This window comes from Protopterus annectens, chromosome 10.part0 (assembly GCF_019279795.1).
Source record: "Protopterus annectens isolate FY-2018-M chromosome 10.part0, PAN1.0, whole genome shotgun sequence".
In the NCBI taxonomy this organism is placed as follows: domain Eukaryota; kingdom Metazoa; phylum Chordata; order Ceratodontiformes; family Protopteridae; genus Protopterus; species Protopterus annectens.
Window position 1 is genome coordinate 1,422,898,782 of NC_056744.1, and position 24,050 is coordinate 1,422,922,831.

The window sequence follows — 24,050 nt, forward strand, 5'->3', positions numbered from 1 at the left end:
AGTTGTATTTATGTTAACTGAGATGCCTTTTTTCCAGAGTAACTTGGGACCAAGGCCTTATTACATGATGTGATCTGTGTCACAGCATGTGGTACTAGAGACAGAGAGAATTCAGTATGACGTTCATTAGCAGCTTATAGTGTGAACAATTAGTGCTACAAGGCGGAATGTTTTTACCCCATTTGTCAGTGAAATAAAAAATGGATCAAAAGTACAGCAGAATCAGTAATAAATGAACTTCACTTGCAGCCTGGCTACTTATGAAAAAACACACTTAATTTACATCACAGAAACTTGACTAAAGGATTACTTCTGCCCTTCTCAATATACTTCAGTCTAATTACAGGATTTTTTTTATCCCTGCTAGAGACGTGGTGGGTGAACTGTACATCTAGTTAGCAACAGTGTCTCCATCAGTAACATGTATGTTAGGAAGGATAATACCACTAATGATAACAGCCCCAAATGGATCTTTGCACATCTGGCCCTAGGAGGACATCTGCACTTACATTTATAAGTTGCCTATGTTCCTCTACCCTTCTCTATCTTAACCCTACAGCAGTTACTGATAGACATTACAGGAGCCCTAAATAATGCAAATCTTTTAGATTAGTTTAATATTAAGGCTACAGTTCAAATATTCCATTCCCTATACATCTTACTTCAGGTCAGCTAGTGCAGCAACTAACAGACCAAACCCACAAACAGGCAAAAACCTTATCCTAATAAACATAAGAAAGAAATATCTACAACTAACTACCCTTTCTAATTAAGTGACCACTGTTGTATACTGTCTACTTGGTCCTTTAGATCAAAGAAAAAGATCCCCATCCAGCTACTAACATGTTGAGCCATCTCAGAATCAAAATAAAAATGACTAAATGCAAATTTACAGCTTGTTGACTGGCCACCATTATATAAACATACTGAACCGGAGTTCAAGATGGCCGCCGAGGACTGAACACACACTTTCTGCTGCTCCTGTATCAACCAAATCTATCCGCTCAAAAGAAAACCTGCATCTGACACCAAATTGAACAGGAAAGGAGTATTTCTTCTAAACCACACTTCATGGAAATGACCTATAGCAACATTTTGGTCTAAAAAGTAAAATTTTGTCATTTTTCTGCAAGGGCTTACCTCTAGTGACTGGGTGAAGGCCGCAACTGCATGGTGGCATCATTTTCTCTGAAGGACTGAGTTCTGAGTTCTAAACAAGAAAAGTTAAAGGAGAATTCTTTAAGTCACTCTCTTGTGGCCTAAACCTACACTTTAATTCACCCAGTGATGGCTAACCAACAAGAATCCATGGATGCTATAACTTCTAAAACCAAACTATCTTCTCTAATGTCACCTGAAAAGGATGTAACAGCTAAGAGGCAGAGAATAAATAAATCAACACAGGATTCAAATAAAGGAGCTGCTAAATCTAAAGGTGAGTCTGTTCTCCCACTAGATGACCTTAAAACAACATTACAGCCCTTGCATGAAAATTTCAAATTATTCTCAGACAAATTAAATTCATTTGGTTCTAATCTAGACCAAATTACATCCAGAATTAATCTTATTGACAATAAAACTGAGGAGAATTCAAAGCAAATACAAGATTTACAAACCAAGGTAAATACAAATGACAAAATTATTAGTGACTTACAGCAAAAAATAATAGACTTAGAAGCATGCAGTAGGAGAAACAACATTCTAATACGTGGCATTGCAGAAAAGTTTGACCAAGTACAACTACCAGTCATACTAACTGAGATTTTTGAACACATTACTGAAAATAAAATCTTAGCTAAAGAAATCATTATTGAAAGAGCTCATAGAGCATTACGAAGATCACAAGACGAGGGTGTTCCTAGGCAGATTTATGCAAGGCTACTAAATGCTGCACGTTACCACACTCCTCATGGCTGCAAAAAAGAAAAGTAACATTTCATGGAGAGGTCACTGGATTACAATAGCACAGGATTTACCCCAGCCCATTAAGGCTCAAAGACAAGCTCTAGCTCCTTTTCGTGCTTTGTTAATAAAAAAAACCCTATGCTTCCAGATGAAATACCCAGCCATCCTCTCCTTCAGCTATGGGGATCAGAAGTTCCTAATACACTCTGCAGATGAAGCTAAAAAAGGTTTTATGCAAGCTTTCAAGGAACTACCTGCTTAACTACCTATACTGTTAAAGCTAGTAAAATAATATAATCAAGATAATACAGTATATGCTTAAAAGCTATGAATTACTGTTAAGACTAACAAATAGTATAACCAAGATGAATACACCTACAAAAACCTATCTCTGCTGGCTTTCTAACACTGCTAACTGATTCTAACTTACCCTGTCATCTTCCCAGCTTATTTTTACCATCATCTGGATGTCCTGGCTTTTTTTTTGTTTTTATTTTCCTTTCTAGCTCTTCAGCAATATGTTGGCCCGTTTGTATCAGTGCACGAGGCTCCCTGTGGCCTGTTGAGGCCTTATTTAGAGCTCCACAAGGGTTCCCCTAAGCTCCCAGGGCCGCTTCAGCATTCAGTTACCCAGAATGCAACAGGAACATCAGCCGATGACATCACAAGGTCGGAGGTCGCAACAGAAGAAGAAGAAGCAGTGCATTTCTGGGAATGCCAATATCATGGATTAGACCATAGGGAAGAAGAAATGGATCTAAAACAACACTTTCTGGACACTTCAGGATGGGGGTAATTTAAATGGACTATAAAGGACTCTGGTCAGGGTAATTCAGCAGCCTAATCTTATGTTTAAGCAATGAATTTATTACAATATAGTTTTTTTCTAGCAATACAAATACATCACTTTGTCAGAAGTCTTTCATATCAAACTGTATAGTAGCTGCCATCTGCTGGTCATGTTGCAAAACTACAATGCCATACATGCTTTTCTGTGCCTTTCAGTTTTTCAAAAACAATATTTTATGTTTTCACATTTAGTTTTCTATTTAGTATTTAGGTGTGTGTTTAAGTGCTCATTGTGAAAGTGTTTGTGATACAAACTCAGACTCTGTGAGTAAAATAAAAAGCCTATGCAATTGTCAAAAGTTATTTAAAGGCAGCTAAAGACAATTGCCTGTTTAGTAATCCATTAATCTGCTTCACAGCTGTGCTACCTTTACTGAAAATATGACTTCAAGTTTGAAATTTATCTTTTGTTGCATGGTAACACAGATAAGCATTTTGACTACTTTCACCATGATTCAATCCCGATTCATGAATCATGATGTTTTAATTCTATACTGAAAGTGCAGGATATGGATGGCTTGTTCTTTCTCTCAATGAAGGTGGATCAACAGAGCTAGTGAGCTTGATATGATGTATGCTTGTGCTTGGTTTAATTAGCCGGCTTGCTAAAACTTGCTTGTTTGCTAAAAAGGCTGGCTAAACTGTGTTTTTTATTGGTTAGTGATGATATGTGAGTTATGTAGTTTATTGTGAACTGCATTTAGTGAATATCCATTTATCTGCTTAGGTTGTCAATTAATGCTCTTGCTTCTGTCTTTCCTTCTTTAATCCTATTGTTATGTAATTTTGTGTGTAATGCATATTTAGTAAACCCAGCTAGATATCTAGATAGGTAAAAAATGTATTTACATTACTCAGATCTATTCTGTTTGTTGACGTATATATTTAACCTGTAATTTTTTCTTGTTATAATTACCCTCTTCATTAAACCCCTTTAGAGCAGTATGCTCAGTTAGAGCTTATGTAAGTTGAATGTCCCTTCTCCAGACAGGAGACTAAAACATAGTATTAGGTTATGATGGTACTTACTGCTATGCCTGTTATAAACAGAACCTGTGTTACTATCTGCTGTAATGGTTATTAATAGCTCTGGTTATAAATTGTGTTGGTTTCAATTGCTTAGTAACTTTTATTGTCTATATTACTGCAACCTCACTTACCTATTTGCATAGAAATTTTCAAAGTCAATAATCTAAAAAAAAAAATGTTGTATGTATTATGTTCTTATGGTGGTATTGTTTTATCTCCTTTAACTCCTAACTTGAACGTCACTTTGCCTTTAACTGTCCATTCTATGTAGATATGTTTTTCAATGTTCCTTAACATTTTTGGGAGTGGCATGATGGTGTAGTTGTCCAATGTTTGTTGGCGCTTGGACTATTGATGTTAGTTTATATATGTCTCCCTGCTCTGTTGTTGTATTATTATTCATAAGGGAAAATATTTAAAAACAGATCACTTGTATCTATCTAAAACTTTTTCAAAAATGACTCAGGGAGACAGGTGGGTAGGCACAGGGTTTATGGTAAGGAGCATGGATGCCAGAGTATGGTTTACTACCACATTATACTTTCTGTCATATATAAAAAAATGTGTTTATTAATTGCATCGTCACTAGTAGTGCTTTTTTCTTAGTTTATCCTAGCATATATCTACGTTTTGAATCTAATTATGATGATTAGTGTGAATTCCTGGAATGTAAATGGGCTTCAAGAAATCAATAAAAAGAAACTAGTTATGCACCTGATTTTTCAGGATAAATTCAACATCGTCTTTTTACAGGAGACCCATATGACAAATGTTCAATGGGATAATATTAAAAAAAGAAATTGGATTAAACTTGTGATATCAGCAGGGAATAGTCTTGCATCAAAAGGCACTGTAATAATAATTAAAAATCCTTTCCTGGTGAAGTGCTAAATACTAAATTTGACCCGAATGGTAGATGGTGTTTATTTTCCTGCTCATACCCTCAGGTAAAATCCCCTTTACTTTTCTTAAACCTATATAGCCCTTGTACAAACCAGCACTTATTCTTCTATGAAATACATAATCTACTACTTCAATTTCCTAATCATCTTTTCATTGTTGGTGGTGACTGGAATGCACTCATGGACCCCTTGAATGATAGTTCAAATAAAAACAGGAAACAGCCCTCGCAAGTAACTGCATCTATTCAGGATTTAATAAATAGCTTCAACTTAGTTGACCCTTTTTTAATATTTGACCATGACAGAGAGCTAAATAAGTTCACGTTTTATTCGGCTTCGCATAAAGTCTGGTCCAGAATTGATTATTTTCTGGTCTCTGATATCTTTTCAAACAAAATTACAAACTTTGCCCTTGAGGCTAGATGTATATCCGACCATTCGAATGTCTCACTTTGTATTAATCCCACTCACCACCTGAATCGCAATGGTAGTAGTCCCACTTGGTCACTAAATAGTAACATTCTTAAAAAAGAAGATGTTCTGCAGGAAATTAATGATTATCTGAAACAATATGATGCAGAATCTTGTTTATCCGCCATCCCCTTAGATATCCAATGGGCTACGGCCAAAGCAGTCATCAGAGGAATACTCATACAAAAATCATCTTATTATAAAAAAAAGAGAAATTGTACATCAATAACCTCAACAATGAGCAAAAAATGACTGATGCACAACTACAAAAGGATTTTTCTCCTGAATTGAAAAAGAAATTACATGTGATACAAAAAAAATTTACTCATTTTACTTACAAAATCAATCCTTGGTAGAACTCAAACTCCTTCACAGATATTCGGAATGGGCCCAAACCCCCTCCAGATCACTAGCTAGACTCATAAACATCAAAGAAGGGCCAAACTATATTAATGAAATAAAATACAAAGGGAAAAACCTATACAGTAATGAAGATAGTGTTAACTCTTTTGTAAATATCGTCACTGAAATTTATAACCCCAAAACCAGACCCCAAATGAAATGCACAAAAAATTCCTAAATGAGCTATCTGTTCCAAAATTATCCTTCGTGCAAAACACCCTTCTAAACAGCCCCATAACACTGAATGAAATAATGCTAGCTATTAAAAAGCTTAAACCAAATAAGGCGCCAGGTCCTGATGGATTTACAGAAGAATTTTATAAAACTTTTAGTTGTCACCTTTCTAAAACTCTCCTTGCTATGTATAATTATATCATCTCGAAAGGGATTACTGATAAGTATATGAACAATTCGAAAACAATATTCATCCCAAAACCAAACTCTGACAAGTCCAACCCTCTCTGCTGTAGGCCCATCACCCTTATTAACGTTGACATCAAAATTTTATCTACCGTTTTTCTAATAGAATTCAGAAAGTTATAGCTACAGTCATTTCTCCTGAAAAGTTGGGATTTATGAAACAGAGGCAGCTGTGTGACAATACTCTTACCTTAAACACATTAATGTTGTTTCTAAAAAGTGATAACCACCCGTGTTATGCACTCACCCTAGATGCTACCAAAGCCTTTGATAGCATTGATCTAAACTTTCTTTACCTAACCATGAAATTCTTTAACTTTCCTGATCTGATTATCAACACTATTAAGATGCTTTATAACAATGCCTCTATTTCCCTGTATATAAAAAAAACGTTATCACGCCCTATTAAAATTACCAATGGCACTAGGCAGGGTTGCCCACTCTCACCTTATCTTTTTAATTTATATCTGGAACCTTTCCTTCTCTGGGTTAAACAAAAGACTTATCACCATATCTCAAAAGTCTTTAACATTGATATAAATTATTCTGCATTTGCAGATGACCTAAACATCTATTTTGAGCTTCCCAACACCGATCTTCATAAAATTCGAAATTCTATTAATCTTTTTGCTGAGGCTGCTAATTATAAATTAAACCCTGCAAAATCATCTATCTTTCCATTAAACCCTGCAAACCATTTAGAATATTACTTCCCCCTGTCTGACATTCCTCTCAAATATACACTTCAATACCTAGGAATAAATTTCACACACCCTCACCAAGAACTAATAAAAGCAAACCTATATAGAGTCTGGGATCAGATAAATAACGATCTAATGAGATGGAAAAACATCAATCTTTCTTTGCTATCAAAATCTGCTATCATTAAAATGAATATTTTGCCTAGAATCCTTTTTCATCTTAACTCCATCTTCTTAAACGTTCCAAAAATTTTTTTCAGACAAATGGAAACCACAATCTCAAAGTTTTTATGGTTCCCTAAATCAACCAGAATATCATACAGGAATCTAATTACCCCAAAGAACAAAGGCGGTTTAAGTCTCCCAGATTTTAATTTATATTACGACATCATTAATGCTAGCCATCTAATTCAAATAGCCTGCTATGACCCCTCTGCTGAAACTTGGTACCCAACCTGGATCAAAATCTGGTGCAACTATATATATATATTCATTAAAACTCAATCCATATGCTGTCCCTTTTCTTGCACCTGATGGTGACTACAAGTTCAAGATCTTGCCTACACTAAAGAACAAAGTTCACATCTTTCAAACTCTGATGACCTCCTTAAATTTACACAATACTATTCCCATTCTCCAACCTATTCACCTAAACCCTAACTTAAAAATCAATAATAAAATGATCGATCTAACAAACTTCCTTATTGTTAAGAAAGCCATACTTTGGCACTTCTATAACTCTAAAAATGTTGCCGAGGTCAAAGCTTTATTTGGTGCTCCTAACAAATATGATCATTTCTTAAGGCAAATTAGCTCACTTATAAAACAAAAATTCTCTAACTATAGAGTGAAGGAGCAAGACATTATAGTATCACAATCTATCATTAAATCACTTTCCCTATGGAACGAAATGCTTTTGAATACCTATAAACTTGTGTCAAGCATTAAGTATAATCATTCACTTCTATTTTCCAAATATTGGGACGGTATACAAGGAGAAATTTCTATGGAGTCTAAGTGCGAAGCAATCAATAATACCCTGAATTTAACCCCCTTCAAAAACCTAATTTACACTCAGCTTATGATAAACAACAATTCCTACTATACCCCAGCAGTCTTACTGAAATTCGGATACAATAAAAACCTAACCTGTCCATTCTGTTCCCTCCCACACGTAGATATACTTCACATCTTTTGGAGCTGTAAGAATATTTACAAACTTTGGTGTTCTCTCAGAACTCAGTTGGAAAAAATGGGATACGAAAAAAACACATTCTCTTAGCAAACTATGATTTTAAATATCATTCCTAAATCTCTTAAGGGTATCCATCGCCACATCTGTGTTACAGCCTGTGCCCTTTTCAAATATTTTATAGCCAAGAACTGGGTCAATCCCTCAGCAATAGCTTGGGAAAACTTTACATCAATGGCAATCAAATATATATCTGCACATAAGTTATGCAATAATAACAAAAAGAAAAAAGAATATTTTCAGAATTACTGGTATAGACTTTTTGACCTAATCCAAACTAAATAATCTTCCAAAATGTGGGTCTTTAACACTACATTCCAGGAAAACCTCCATCAGTATCATTTCTGGCCCTATAACCATTAGACATTGTTACCATCACACGGTAACTTTTGATTTTACAAAATATTTTGTTATATCATTTTGTTATCCTCTGACATCCATGGTGTAAGTATGTTGTAAATATGGTATAAATAGAAGTACATGATGTAAATAGTTGTTTTTTATGGTTATACCCTCCTTACCGCTTTTCTTTCTTCTTAAGACAGTCATATATTCTTCCTTCCAAGCCACTTTCCATTTGTATCCCTAGACTTTGACTGTAATAGGTTATTGGGGGTCTATACTGCTTATATTGGTCTCTAAGATGTAAGCTTCCCTGTAAGATAACTGCTGTGTTCTAAATGCATAGTTTTTGCACTAACTGTTACATATATACCTATAATTTACTGCTTCCCGCAATGACTTACAGTTTTTCCTTTGTATGTTTGAAAAGTTTGAAAAATTCAATAAAAATATATTTGAAAAAAATAAATAAACATACTGAACCAAAATAGTGCGTTACCCTACTTCAGTGATAAAGTCACTTCACTGCATGGCAAAATATTCACTTTAATAAGAAGGAGACGCAGTGGACAAGCTAACCATAGCTAGTAAAAAAAAAAAATCTTACATCAAGGGACAAAGCCTTGAAACTTTGAAAGTAACACTCTTTAAATGAACAGCAATATCCATTGTACCAATAATTGCTCCCAGTAGTGCCAAAGTCTCTTGTCTCAGGAATAGACAAGATGCTCTTTTTGCATTCCCCCAACAGTTTTAGAAAGTGATGAAGTTATGTACTGGTGACATTATACATTCTTTACGTTTTTCAACTCCCAGGTCACACTGAACTTTACCAATAACTCTAGGCAATTTCTTTTCACAACTCTCCAACATATTAAGATATTCCCTGCTTGACCCATTTCACAGCCAGTCAGATAGGAAGTATTCTTTCTTATTTAACTTTATGGAAGAAAACTTAATATTCCAAGTTTGTTCAATTATGCATATGTTTACCTAAGACCTTTGTTAGTATTTGTAAAGACATATTTAACTTATTTAAGTACTATTCTGAATATGTTTCCCAACATGTTTTTGTCTGCTTACATTGTATGTTTCATATTTGTCTCCCATATGTCTCGTATGGCCCTGGACAAGGTTAGAAACACTCTTGACCATTTCTCTAACATTGTTAACAAACTTCAAGTAAATAAACAAACATCTTTGAATACAATATACATCTTTGAATAAAACATGACAGCAGAGTTCTATAAACTCAATTGTTGTTCAATATTCAGTTGTGTACAAAATCAGTGATATTTTAAATATAGTTTTTATTTTTCTATAAATGGTCAACATTATGAAAAAAATTAAAATTTTCATATTTTGTACCAGCTCTTTTTTAGATTCATAAGGCTAATAAAATCATTTTGAAATGTAAACAGGTCTAAGAGTTTGTATACATTTCATACATGGATGGATAATTTAATTTTAGCAACCCTATAATAGTACAGTTACTCTGAGTCCTGCACGTGTGTGTGTGTGTGTGTGTGTGTGTGTGTGTGTGTGTGTGTGTGTGTGTGTGTGTGTGTGTGTGTGTGTGTGTGTGTGCGCGTTTTGATGAATGTATCCTATGCTTTTGGTCAGCTGACTGGAGAAGTCCTAAAAGTCATCGCTCTCACAATTCATCAAGTTTATGTATTTGAATATGGAAGTCCATTATAAAAACTTTCAGTTGCATTGTTTCCTGGACGGTACTTTATGTGTAATTAAGGGGAAGTGAGGGGTTGGAGCCTTCACTGATTCTGTGTACAAAGTTTTTCTACTGTTTAGTGGCAGTTTTATAAATTATTATAGGAATATCTATGTTTTTAATTGCATCCGTGAGGCGGTATATGGGTTTTTTCAAAATTATAGTTATGAAAATCTGAACTTTCCTCATATGACATTAATAAGTTTTTGTTAAGTTTGTTGGAAATGGTGTTGGAAAAGAACATTTTTTTATTTCAATGAGGAATGTTTTTTACATCTGTGTGGGACAGTGATGAGTATTTTGTTGCGCCTATTTATGCTGATTTATAAAGGGGCTATGTGGAAATTAAAATATTTATGATGCATCTACAAATCCATTTCTGTCCAATATGAACCTATAGGTTCATAGGTGAATACTAGGCTAACTACTCTGAAAGGTCATTTTAAGACTAGACAGTAACTTGAGGTTAGAATCAAACCCTATACTTTATGTTTATGAAGTGAAGACTTTAACCATTATGCCAAAACCCACGCCTATGACATTGATTACTGGATGATTGGGTGATTGTGTGGGATGGGTAGTTGGAACAGCTGCTTCAGTTTATTTGAATGACAGTTATTTTGATATGAAGTTCACCTTGAATTGTGATTTAGAAGGTTTGGAATTTTAGGATGTTAAGGTGTACAAATCGGGTGATGGTGGTTTAAAGAAACCCTTTGCTAAAAGCTGTTACCTAGCATATGATAGCTGTCACCTTAAGTTCATGATTTGGAATATCCCCTAATCCCAATGTTTGAGAATTTGTAGGATATATTGTAATGATAGTGAGAATTATACTTGTAATGAACAGATGACCAACAAGTTTTTGCAACAGGATTATAATGAATGCAAGTTGAAATTGGCAAAAACCTATAGCAAATAATATAGTCAAGCATGTTCTCTTGCACAAAGTCCATGGGAATGCATAGGGTAGTACCACCAAACATGTATTATGTTTGTGACTACTTATAATCTGAATCCTTTTTAGAATAGAAATGGGGTAAATAAATTTTGGCCTGTATAAAAATCTGACAGTGCTTTGGGTGCTATGTTTTCTGACATATCAACCATAATCTGGCATTTTTTTCCAGGTATAAATAAAATGTTGATTTGGCTACCAGGGCTGTTAACATGTCAATGGGAAGAGCTAGAATTTATAGGTGTGGTTCTTGTACTATGTGGCAGTGTATTCATGCGACACAGCATTCTTCTTCTGTCAACATTAGCAAAAGTTATGCCATTAGGTTATGCCATTAGGTTTCATTTTACACACAAAACAGAATATATTGTTTACCTAGTGATGAGTATAATCCGCGGTGGTGGTGCTGCGGTAGCATTGTCGCCTCACAGTAAGACACTGTGCGGTTCGACTCTCAGCTAGAGCGTCTTCTGCGTGGAGACATGCGTGAATGGGCGTACCTTTGTTGAAGGTTGTGTGTCAGGGCTGGCAACTCGGCACGTAAAAATCAGCTGCCAATCATTAGTGGACCGGAGTTCCGCTGTGGCGACCCCTAACCGGGAAAAGCCGAAAGACACAACAACAACAACCTAGTGATGAGTATATCTGATTTGTTTTACATAGGACAGACCTGTTCATTCAGACAACATATTGCATTATATATGAGTGACATCATTTGTAAAAGGTCCAGAAGCCCTCTGTATAAACATATGGCAGAAAATAATAGCATAATTTTTACTTTTTTAGCCATTGATATGTTTTTTCTAATGCGTTCACTGTTAAGTTTCATAAACAAATTTTAAATTATAAAGAAAAAACTGGATTTTGAATGTATGGGGCATTGTATAAATCTGGTTTAAATGAGATGCTCTGAATTATATAGTATAGCAATAACCCACGCCTGGGTGTGGGTAATGCTGGATTTACCCACGGTTGGTGTGGTTTGGTCACGAGGGCGAACCCAGAGGTGGGTTATTGCTATTATACAATGACATTATTTCAGAAAAAAAATAATTACTTTTCTTAAATAATGGCATTGTATAAAGCCTCCTTGCTACCCTTCTGCAGCTGTCTGGTATTCTGCAGCAGTTCTGATATACTGTGCATGTGTATGCTTACGCAGTACATCAGAGCTGTGGGCAAAAGCAACGGAGAAAGCAAGATTTCTGTTGCTTTTTACAAACTGTCTCGCTGTGTTAAAGGAGTTTAACATAGCGAGACAGCTTTTAAAAAAGTAACGGAGAATCTCCTTTGCTTTTTTTAAAGCTGTCTCGCTATGTTAAACCCATTTAACATAGCGAGACACCTTTAAAAAAAGCAACATAGATAGGAAGATCTCCGTTACTTTTTTTTAAAGCTGTCTCACTATGTTAAACTCATTTAACATAGCGAGACAGTGTGTAAAAAGCAACGGAGATCTTGCATTCTCCGTTGCTTTAAAAAAAGAATTGTACTAATGGAACAATTCCGGGTGACTGGACCTTTTTCCATTCGTATAACTCTGATTTACAACGTGCATGCTGACCAATCAGCATGCATGTTTTAGAATATTAATGGGGGGTAGTTGTATAATTAATCAATAATCCATGACTGGGTGTGGGTATTCCAGGATTTAGCCACAGTTGGTGTGGTTTGATCATGAAGTTGAAGTCCGAGTGATCAAACAAAGCAAACCATGGATAAATCCTTAGATACCCACATACAGAAGTGGATTATTGCTATTGTACAATGAAATTATTTAGAAAAAACTTGTTTACCTTTCTTAAATAATTTTGTTGTATAGCAACTCTTTAGTTTTCTTCCACTTCTTTTACTCCATACTGATGTACTGTCCATGTGGAAGATGCCTGCATCTGCATGCTTGCGCAGTACACCAAAACAGTACAGTAGGGTAGACGGGGATTGCTTTATGTTTTGAAATGTGTTTGGTCAAAAACAAAGATTTTACAAAGGATATGATGTCTACCCCTGGTGCTTATGATTTATTTTTGACCAAGTTATTTTAGTTCTGTTAAATCTGCACTGCGAAAGAAATGTCTGTCTTGCTTTGCCTTATGTTAATATAACCTACTTCTCACTTTCTTTTATTTTTCCCCAGCTGTTCAAAGCTTTTATTCTCACCTTTTTCACTTCTGGTTGTGCCGTATTGGACTCCAAAGACCAGCTATAACCACCTACCTAAACCTGCCTGGGTATTTCCTCACCTGGGCAATCTAAACGCCCTTGGACTAAATATACTAGACCACTACACCTCCTAGGTGTACTAGTTAAACTGCCATATCTGCCAGCAGCCTTACCCCCCCTGTTTTTACTACTGTTGCTCTCCACTATCTGTCTCTTGATACTGCAGCCCCCTACCTGTATTGTAGTACCCCCATAACCTCTCCCTTCTCCACCACTCTTATTTTTACTTTTTCTACAACTGCTGCAATCTCTTTACAAGGCACCTACAGGCTTTGACCACTAGATGACAGTCTTTACCCACCTCTAATCTCACTTTATTTCTCTTCCTACCTCCTACACTAAACCTTTCAGGCTTCTTGCACTTTTCTCCTTTACCATCTTCTTCCATAGTCCTTTATACCTTGAACCTACCTCCTTCCATAGTCCTTATAAACCCTGTACCTAGCCCTCCTCTCCACCTCCACTACTACTAGGTTAACCCTTACTCTCCCAGGTTTCCCCTCTCTTTTACTTCCTCCTTCCTTAGACTCACAACTTCTGCCTTCTGACTTACTGTCTCCTGTTCTTACCTTCCACCTTACTGATTGTTTCTTCTCACTGCTTTCACCTTACCTGGGTCTGCCCCGCTTCGTTCGCCCTGCGGGCTCACTCCGCTCCCCTACCCTACCCCCAATTCCCACATACCCCCAATAGTCCTGGACTTATACTTCACTGACCACTCCCCTTATTTTTTCTCAACCAATCACAAAGCTCCACATCACTAGGCCACTCCCCTAACTCTGTCTTACCTAATTAGTTCTAATTACCACTCACTTGAACTACTCATCTTACATATCCTAACCATCCTCTACACTGACTACCTCCCATTACACCTCCTGTTCTCCCTCCATTCATTTCCTTGTTTTATATTATAAACCCTCCTCATTCTCTTGAAACATCCTCAACTATTTTTCTACCTCACCAACTCACACAAGCTGAATTCACCTGATATCCACTCACCACCATGGCCCCAACACTCATAACTAATTACACACACATGTTACTCTTAACTACCACAATAGCCTCTCTGACCATACCATATTCTCTCACCTTCTTTGAAAATCTTACTCTACTTGAACAAAACCATCATTTCCAACAAACTTTACCATCTTCTTTCATCTACATCCTTAACCACAGTAACATCACTTCTACCTCTAACTATATATTACCAAAATATCACAGAACTACCCACATGACATACTTCACTAACAAAAAAATTTTTAACAATTCCCACAAAATCTTTAAATTCCAGCACTATCTCCAATGTCTCCTCTACTTAGACGGGGATATTCATCCAGACTCTGGCCCCAACAATGACAATAGCAATAGCCTTGACAATATAACTTTACCTAAGCATTCTACACTAGCTAAAGCACCTAATTCCCTCCTGATAGCTCACCTTAATATTAGAAGTATCAACAATAAAATTTCCCACCTGCATGCACTCCTGGATTTGCACTCATTTGATATTCTATGTCTTACATAAACCTGGTTAAAATCTGCTACTCTAGACCAGGAAATTACTCCTCCAGGTTATAATATCCTTAGATGTGATCGCAAATCCAAAAAAGGTGGAGGTATAGCCATTCTCTATAAATCTAATCTCCAGGTTTCCCTCTTCAATGAACTACCATCATTAGACCCCAAATCTGAAATGTTGTCTACTAAACTCCAAATAAACAACTCCAAATCTATATGCCTAATTTGTATGTATCTTCCCCCTGGTAACAATACCAATACTCTTGAAAACGTACTTAATTACCTCTCTACCCAACTACCCCAGGAGACTATTGTACTGGGCGACTTCAATATAGACTGGCTTACCTGCAATTCCCTGAACCCCACCAACCACTTAAATCTCTGTGGATTCTCTCAATTAATTACCACTCCTACTAGAATCCACAAACCTAACAGGAAAGAATCTACTCTTGACTGGATCCTTATTAATAACTACCCTAGCAATTATACTCCAGGAATCCTTCCCGACAATATCAGTGACCATATGCTCACTTACATAATTAGACAAAAACTTCATATCCCAACTACTCATAATCTCAAAACTTCCCGCTCAAAAAAATTCTTTAATCCAGATAGATTCCTTAACGAATTGCAAGCATGTGACTGGTCACCGTTGACCCATCTTGAACTTGATGAGGCTGTGACCTACTTCAACACTAACTTTCTTCAAATACTAGACTATCACGCACCTTACCGCTCCACTAGAATAAGAACCAAATATACCCCATGGCTAACTAAACAAACTAAGCAAAAAATGCTCCTTAGAAGCAAAATATGGGATAAATGGAGGGCTACTAAATGCCCATCTGATCACCTCCTCTTTAAACAATTAAGAAATGCCACCAAGTAGGACACTCTTAGAGATAAAAAAGACTTCTACCTTCACCTCCAACAATCCACTCAACAAACTCCACAAAAATTTTGGTCAGGGATAAACAAACTTCTTCAGCCAGGACACTCTACTACTCCTGCCCCATTAGGTTTCAACCATAATAATTCCAGCCTGATCCCTGATGCCTTTAATAACTACTTTACAGAAGCCATTCAATCCCTAGCCAATTCTCTACCTCCAACTACTGCCTTCCCACCAAATACCTCCAAGACTTCATCTCCTATCTTTCATATACACCCTGTTCCTACGTCTCGTATCTATAAGCTACTTAAAAAACTGAAACCTTGCACTCCATCTCCCATCTGAATACCTACAAATTGCCGCAAAAGCTATAGACTACCCCATATCTATCCTTATTAACAGAACTATCTCTGAAGGTAAAATACCTACCATATGGAAAGTATCCCACATCATCCCTCTACATAAAGGTGGATCTTCTATTGAGCTTTCTAACTATAGACCTATTGCCTTACTCTCCCCATTAGCTAAGATAATGGAAAAATGTATTCACAAATAACTACTCAACCACCTACTACAAAATAATCCACTAGCCAACTGCCAACATGGCTTTAGACCATTCCACAGCACAACTGCCCTTCTATCCTTCACTGACTCTATTAATAAAAATCGTAACAATAACTCCTTTTCCTCTGCGCTATTTATAGACCTGTCAAAAGCCTTTGATATGGTTAACCATAACTTACTTCTAGACAAACTAAAGTATCATTCTCTTGATCCACTAGCACTACAATGGTTTAGTTGTTATCTTCAAAACAGACAGCAAGCAGTGCTCTGGGATAACAAACTGTCTTCATTACTTCCAGTAAATATTGGAGTCCCACAAGGCTCTATCTTAGGTCCCCTTCTTTTTTCCTTATTTATTAACGACCTCCATATGAACATACCTCAAGCCACCTGCATTCAATATGCAGATGACTCAACCTTAATCTGTACTGCTAATAACATAGCCTCCCTCCAGTCCCTCACCCAAACTGTTTTCCAAAATGTTGAAAACTGGTTTATCCAACATTGCCTCCTCCTTAATCCCAAAAAAACAAAACTACTGCTTTTTACTCCAACTCATAAATCACTCACTCCATTCTTCTCTATAACCTCTAACAATGCTACAAACATAACCCCAGATACTACCACCTGCCTACTTGTTGATACACTTGATAGCTATCTTAGCTATGATGACCATATTAACTCCACCATAAAGACTGTTAACAAAAAACTTGGAACTTTATATAGAATTAAACCCTTCCTTACCCCCTCTGCCAGGAAAACTATTGCCCAGACCCACCTAATTTCTACCCTTTTCTATGCCTCTGCTATATATACAAACCTATCTAAAAACAACATCTCAAAACTTTCTACCTGTTATAATAGCATAGCTAGATTTATCACAAGCTCTCCATTTCAAACTCACCATTGCCTTAACCTCAAACAACTAGGATGGCTTGAATTGCAGAACCATATACTCTGTCAACAGTTACTTATCACTCAGAAGATCCTATATCACCCTAATAACACCCCTATCCTCACTAATCTGATTTCACCATATAAAAACCTAGCTACACTACATTATGCAAATAAACTCCTGGTCTCCTCGATTAAATCTAACAACAAAGCTGGTGACTCACTTTTCCCTAACACTACAGGTAAAAACTGGAATCAGCTCCCTCCTGAACTTTCTACCCTAGCTTCTACTTCTCTATTCAAAAAACATATTAAAGAACATCTTAAAACTCAGTGGCTTTGTCCGTGTGCTATCCCAGACTGAAACTTTTTTCCCCTCCTGCTCATACCCCTGCCCCTCTCCCCTAAACTACACCTCCAAATCTACTTACTTCTCTTTTTTTTCTCTCATAGTAATAAGATAAATACAAGGACTTGACTCTGTTGCTCATACCCAACTTGTGTTTTAGTGTACTTGTTTTATTTTTTATTATTTAGTTTAACTTTTAGCATAATGTATATAGTCAATATTTTAATACTATATTTTTCTTTAACCAATACTACCTCTGTACTATTATTAGACATGTCTTTGTTATATATTGTTAACTTTGTTATTGTTTATGCTTGGAGCTTTTCTCCGCGGGCCTCTACTGAAAATGGACATATATCCAGTTGGACTAGCCCGGTCAACAAATGTAAAATAAATAAAAATAAATAAAAATATGTCAAAAAAATGGTTTACTATCAAATTTTCGAATCTAACTCCATCGACTGCACTTTATTCGAACACGAAAAGTCGAACACGGCAATGTCGAAATCCAAAAGCCAACCTAGGAACGGGTTTTAACATGGGTCGAGATAGGGGCGAGGTTTGTAGTTCGGCAATAGCAGTGAACACCTATCTCGACCCATGTTAAAACCCATTCCTAGGTTGGCTTTTGGAGTTTCGCATTGCCGTGTTTGACTTTACGTGTTCGAACAAAGTGTAGTCGATGGAGTTAGATTCAAAAATTTAATAGTAAATCAAAAAAATATGAGGAAAATCTGGTGTGTTTTGCAATACTGTGGATAGTTGAGAGAAGTGGTAGCCAGCAGTCTGATCGATCATACCGTTGGTAACCGTACTTCTCAACTATTCGCAGTTTTGCAGAACTTCCTTTTTTTTCTGATATTTAACTTTGACTCTCTTAAAATATATTTTGGATAGCATGGAGGATCGTATTCCAATAGAAAGCCAGCCACTGAAGAAGACTTAAGTGTCCAGACTTCTTTCTTTTGGAATGTTCAGTCTACAGTGTGCACATTTTTGAATACTAATGACCTTTTATTTTATAATTATATTTTTATACATTCACGTACATATTTTTGGTTTATGTGCACATATTTGTCCTTTTTTCTTTTTATATATGTTAATATATTTTCCATCAGCAGAAATTTGTATTTTGCTTGTAATTATATATAAGTTGTTGTCTATGCAAATTGCAGGAGAAATATTTCTCTTTGCTTAATTTTTTACCATGCATTTGATTTTGGAATGTGATGTCACTGAGAGATGCGATCACATAATGTGTATTACCTTTTTAATAAAAATATTTTTTTCAAGGTTAAGCAGTACTGGAGAGGCTTCTGATTGAAACTGCAGTCAACTGCTGATTTGTGGCCATTTGTGTTCATTCAAATATTATATCTACACCTTTCCAGTGTTGCTGTCCTCTTCTTTTCTGTTTGGATATATACATATATATGTACAGGTATATGGCAGAAGATTGTGGCAACTGGGAATGACCTTGCAATCACTGTTTCTACCCCACATATAGACATGTGTGTGTGTGTGTGTGTGTGTGTGTGTGTGTGTGTGTGTGTGTGTGTGTGTGTGTGTGTAGAGTTACATTTTTTTCTTATTCCAGCATAAATACATTTCATTGGAATTCATTCTGTTGACAGAAGTGCAAAAAAATGCAAAATAATCTATAAATGTATTATCTCCAACATTGCAAGAAGAGGTAGATTAAAAAACCCTTAACCTGACTGTTCTGCTATCTCACCATAAACTCAGAAATTTACAAAATCCTTCCAGCTCTGCAGCAAGCACAGACCCCATGCATCAAAAATACATACAAAAAAAGTCTCATAGAGGCTAGTCAGTAAACCTATAGTATCACTTGAAGCAGTACATTCGGTATTGTACAAGAAGCCAACAATGTAACTGCATTTGCACTGGTTTAGAAGTCATTGACATCTGCAGTAGCATTGCTAGCACTGCTTTCTTTGAACTGTCTGTCATAAGCATTAAGTGGTGACTTTTCATCATTTTCCAGTGCTTAAAGAATTTTGGTTAAATAAGTATTCTGAGAGAGTGTTACCATTTTACAAAACAAATTTCCTGTGGTGGTAACTTTTATGTTTTATGTGCATTTCATATACTTTATTTGAAATCGCGTACTCTGTTTACTAAGAGAGTACCTTGCTGTTTTGCCATTTCCAAATTAAAAGTATACTACTCTGCATCCATGAAACATGGATTAATTCAAGACGTATTGCTCACAGGGATCATAATACAAACCTTTCTGGTTTTAAATGTGCAAAACATGTACAGTTTGCAGCACAGTATACTTTTACTTTAAATGTTTATTTTGACTTTAAAAGGTTTATAGAATTGCTCCCGGCCCTGTAAATGTTTAATATTTAGCACTGGAAAATGGAAAAAAGTTGCTGTTTTGTATTCTGTGTTTGTTGATATAAATGTGCATAGTGTTAAATTGCACATGTTGATGCATAAACATTTATTTGCTTTTCTTTTTAACTTTCTTTCTCTAAGCCCCCTCTTTGTTCTGTGGGTTTTCTTTTGTAACTCCACCAGGCTACAGCTTTGTACCCCCTTCTGCTGCTCCTTTCTGGTCAGGTACTGCTTTTATATTTGCTCTAAATTTTATTTCTTTTTGTATTTGCTCATTTTTGCTTTGCTGTTTGCAATGAAAGGCATTTTGTCTGCATGGTGAATGCATGCCTCCCTTAGCAATTGTAGAGTTGAACAAAGCTTCCAAAGTTATGTTTAATTAACCATTCCTAACTTTTATGTGGTGTGCTTACATAATAGTAATGGTATGTGCCATAAATCCATCTGTTTGACTTTCATATCTTTGACCCCTCCCTTTTGGATTAAACAATTGTACTTTGTAACATGTATGTGAGTTTGCATGCATGATGTTGTTCAGCTGCTCTGAGAAGCTGACAGGTTTGCTTTCAGGAAGCATTTTCCTGTTTCTTCAGTACACATAATGTCCGTGGTACATCCTGAATGCTTAATCACCTTAATCACAATGACACCAAATGAGCTATGTGACTAGGAAATAAAACATGTTATTTGTACACTCTTGATGAGTTATCCATACCTTATTGCTGATACCTAATGACTGAATTGGCAGCCTCATTAAATATTAATTATGCAGAGAAAGATGCCACTAAGGAAGACTGATTGTAGAAACACTCAGCTCTGAACTTGGTTTCATCATCTTCTAGAACTTTAATGAATGCCAAAATTAATAACACAGTTTATTAACCTACACTGCTCAATTTATTAAATAAAAAGCTGGAAGAATACATATTACAATTGTATATTTTGTTTACAGTAGTGGACAGATTAATGTTGATTCTAAAATGATAATCATTTTCCTTCAAGGAGTGTGCATGTATACCAAGGGACTGCAAGGCTAAACTTCTACATTTCTGAAATGGAGACACAGAAAAGCATGGTGGTTTAGCTGATCCATTCATTTATCTTGTTTACATTAAAGAAACATGAAGCACCAATGTTGTGTAGGGATTTGTATGCACACTGCGAAGAATGCATTTATGTTTATTTTGCACTACAAAAAGTCACTAAATTATGATATTTATGTTTACAAACCTGACATCAAATAGTTTCCTCCCTCCCACTTTAGTTACTCCTTTATGTAGTATGCAGGATGCAACAACCACAGGGAGGTTGGCATAATGATTATGATATCTGTCTTACAGAAACAGGGTGCAGGGTTTGATTCTCACATGGCCTAATTGGCTAGGCTTAAAATGGCCATTAAAGGCAGTTAGCCTAGAAGCAATCTATGAACTTATGAGCCATCTCAGGAGAAAAGTAAGTCCTTCCCTAAGCTGAGTGCAAAGCTAATTTGGGACGTTTTCAATATGTGCCTTTTAAATAACTGCAGCACGCTATCATTAGTGATGTGTTATGTCCGGGTATGTGTGTGTTGATGAAGGAGTAATGACAAGAAGGCAGGGTAATAACATATTACACAGAGTCCTAAAACATGAGCTCACACTTTTGTGATTAGAATTGATGATTTTCCAAACAGACAAAGAAAGTATTTGGAAATACAGTGAAACAGATTAGTCTTGGCATGAAATACCATGAAACATTTTAAGCCTTGGCATTTGTAGCTTTTTGCTGAGATTTATAAAATAAAATGAATTAAAAAAATCCCAGTAAGAGCTAACCCATCAGGCAGTCGTAGATAAAAATCTTATATTAGTTGGTATTTAAATAACACAATGTACATGTTGATGTAGCACTGATATATAGGTGCAAACAAATTGAATTGTTTTCAGGAAGCTTTTTTATACAGGTGATGGTGTCTATAGTTATTATTTGTACTGTAAAGTAATTACAGTGAAAGTTTCAAGAAAAAAATGCAGTCCATCCTGCCTTCAGTGTATTACTGTCTTTTGGTATTTATGAACAGTAACTTTTCTGAGATGCATCTCACAATATTTACTTTTCTGTACAACCCCCACTTTATACTTGATCCACTGCCCCTGAATTCAGAATCTGCACTTTGAGATTAATTACTTGAAAATCAAATAGGTATTCCATTGGTTTTAAAGTGCCTTTTTCTGGAAGTAAAAGCTTTCTGAACTGAAATAATTTCACAAATTAGTAAGGTTAGAGGGGGTACTAACAAAAAAAGAGAATGCATAAGGAATGCATTAAAGAATGCATCTGTGAACATGATGAAATATGTGGATTACAACACTTATACTGCCAGAGACTCTGGCTTGAAAGCACAATGGCTCAGGCTACCACAACAGCTAGTGGCTTTAGTTCATGTGGTGGTATCACTTACAGACCAAAATATACATATATCTTAAATTAAAAAAAAAAAGATTTAAAAGAAACGCAATTGAGTTTGGCATGTCATACCCACACTACTGATCGTGAGTATAGAAATGTATTTATTTATTTATGTATTTATTGCCATTTGATTACTGGGAAAGTCCATCTGGGTAGGAACCCATTTTAACAGAGGCCTCCAAAATATTACAAAACATTTTTTTAAATAATACAAAAACAACTACAGATTAAATAAATACACCAAATTAGACATAAAATGGAAACATTGGTTAAGAATAGATAGAATTTATCTGACAGTGATTAAATATTTACAGAAATGTTGGCCATTTTATAGAGAAATTAAAGGTAATACAAACAGGAAATGCAATACAAAGTGAGTAAAAACAGGCTTATAGTATATTAAGAGAGAAATCCAAAGGAAAGAAATTGATCGACATAAGGAAGTAAGTGGAGAAGAGAGAGTGAGGAGGTGGAAGGTATGAATAGGTATTCATTCACATTTACTGATGTAATTTATGAATAAACATCATCAGTTTAATAATTCTGTATTTCCTCTTGATAAATTACTGGATGTACTTCCAGTTTTGTCATAGCTTTGCACTATTGCATATGCATTATCTAATTCTATCCATTGGTGTTCTTTTACAAACTGCAGTTCTTTGTTACACCCTTCTTTGTCTTTCCATTTTATGTTTGGCTCAATAAACTCACCAGGTTCATAAACTAAAAGTGGAAGTCCTCTGTAAATGTGTGTGCATGTTAGCCACCAGAACTAGAATCACCCCTTTGACTGGATTTTTGCTGTAGTGATTGATAAGAAAGTGTCATTTTTGTTTATCTGTCCCATGTACTTTTGCACCCATGCACTGCTTTTATATGCACATAGGGGCTTATTTAGTGTCGAAGAATCCATTTCCATTTCAGCAAAATAAAACTTATCTCCATTAGTTTAGAATGGTTGTACTAAGTTTCAGTGAAAAATATGCTTCCTTCACTGACCTTAAACCTAGAAGTATTTGTCTAATTGCCCATTGTAGCCCACAGGACATGTAGGATATTGCAGTACCACATTATGGGGCACAGTTTCTTTAAAGTACATACCCATGCACTGTACTGCCCCCATCTATGTGTGTAGTAATTCATGACAAGAAACTGGATGGAGAGTTTTTATGGAAGGGATGGCACTGCATGCTTGAATAGTCTGACTGCCTTTATTTTGTTGGTCTTGAGAAAATTATCCGCCTCATATTCTCCATAGTTTGGCCTGTTAAATTATCTGCAGTCCTGCTAAAAAATCTAAACAAGGTATTAGTTTTCATTTCTTGCAATTGCACAAAACTGGCTTTGTGCAGGTACGTGTGTTTAAATCGTATGCATACTTCTGTTAGTAGTTTTATACATCAAGGCGAGGCATCTGTTTTTGGAGGTGATGTATTTCATGCTATCGAGGTGGAGCCTGTACAATGCCTCATATGTCTGAAATGTCCTGCTTGTTAAGCTATGTCTCAACATTTGAAGATTAAGGCTACATTTTAGATACTACTCACATTTGCAGTGATGTGACCAGTTATTTATTTAAAACTGTAATCGTGCTCAAAGGTGACATGTTCCCCCTAACATAGCCTTCATAGTTCCAAATGTTCCTAGGTAATTTCTAGGTTAGCTGCCTTTGTAGTTCATTATAAGCCTGGACAGTTTTTCCTTTTGGTGCTTGAATTAACCTATCAGATTTGGTGTAAGATTGGCCTTACTCTATAGTTATATATTATCCCTAATGAGAGTAACTGAGATCATACCACAGATAATTTGAGGGGACCCATGCATGGAATAAA

At 35.9% G+C, this 24,050-nt stretch overlaps 1 protein-coding gene across 3 annotated transcripts in view; it reads left to right on the forward strand.

The window, feature by feature from the left end:
- The window catches only part of VAV3 (vav guanine nucleotide exchange factor 3), a 2,320,370-nt gene that overhangs the window by 2,229,949 nt on the left and 66,371 nt on the right, over window positions 1-24,050 (forward strand). The window contains exon 26 of one of the 3 annotated variants that reach the window (XM_044086042.1): window positions 19,909-19,992. The exons of the other annotated variants lie outside the window; for them this stretch is intronic. Within the exon in view, the coding sequence (XP_043941977.1) occupies window positions 19,909-19,992 (84 nt within the window). The remainder of the gene's footprint in view (window positions 1-19,908; window positions 19,993-24,050) is intronic. 3 annotated transcript variants of the gene reach the window in all.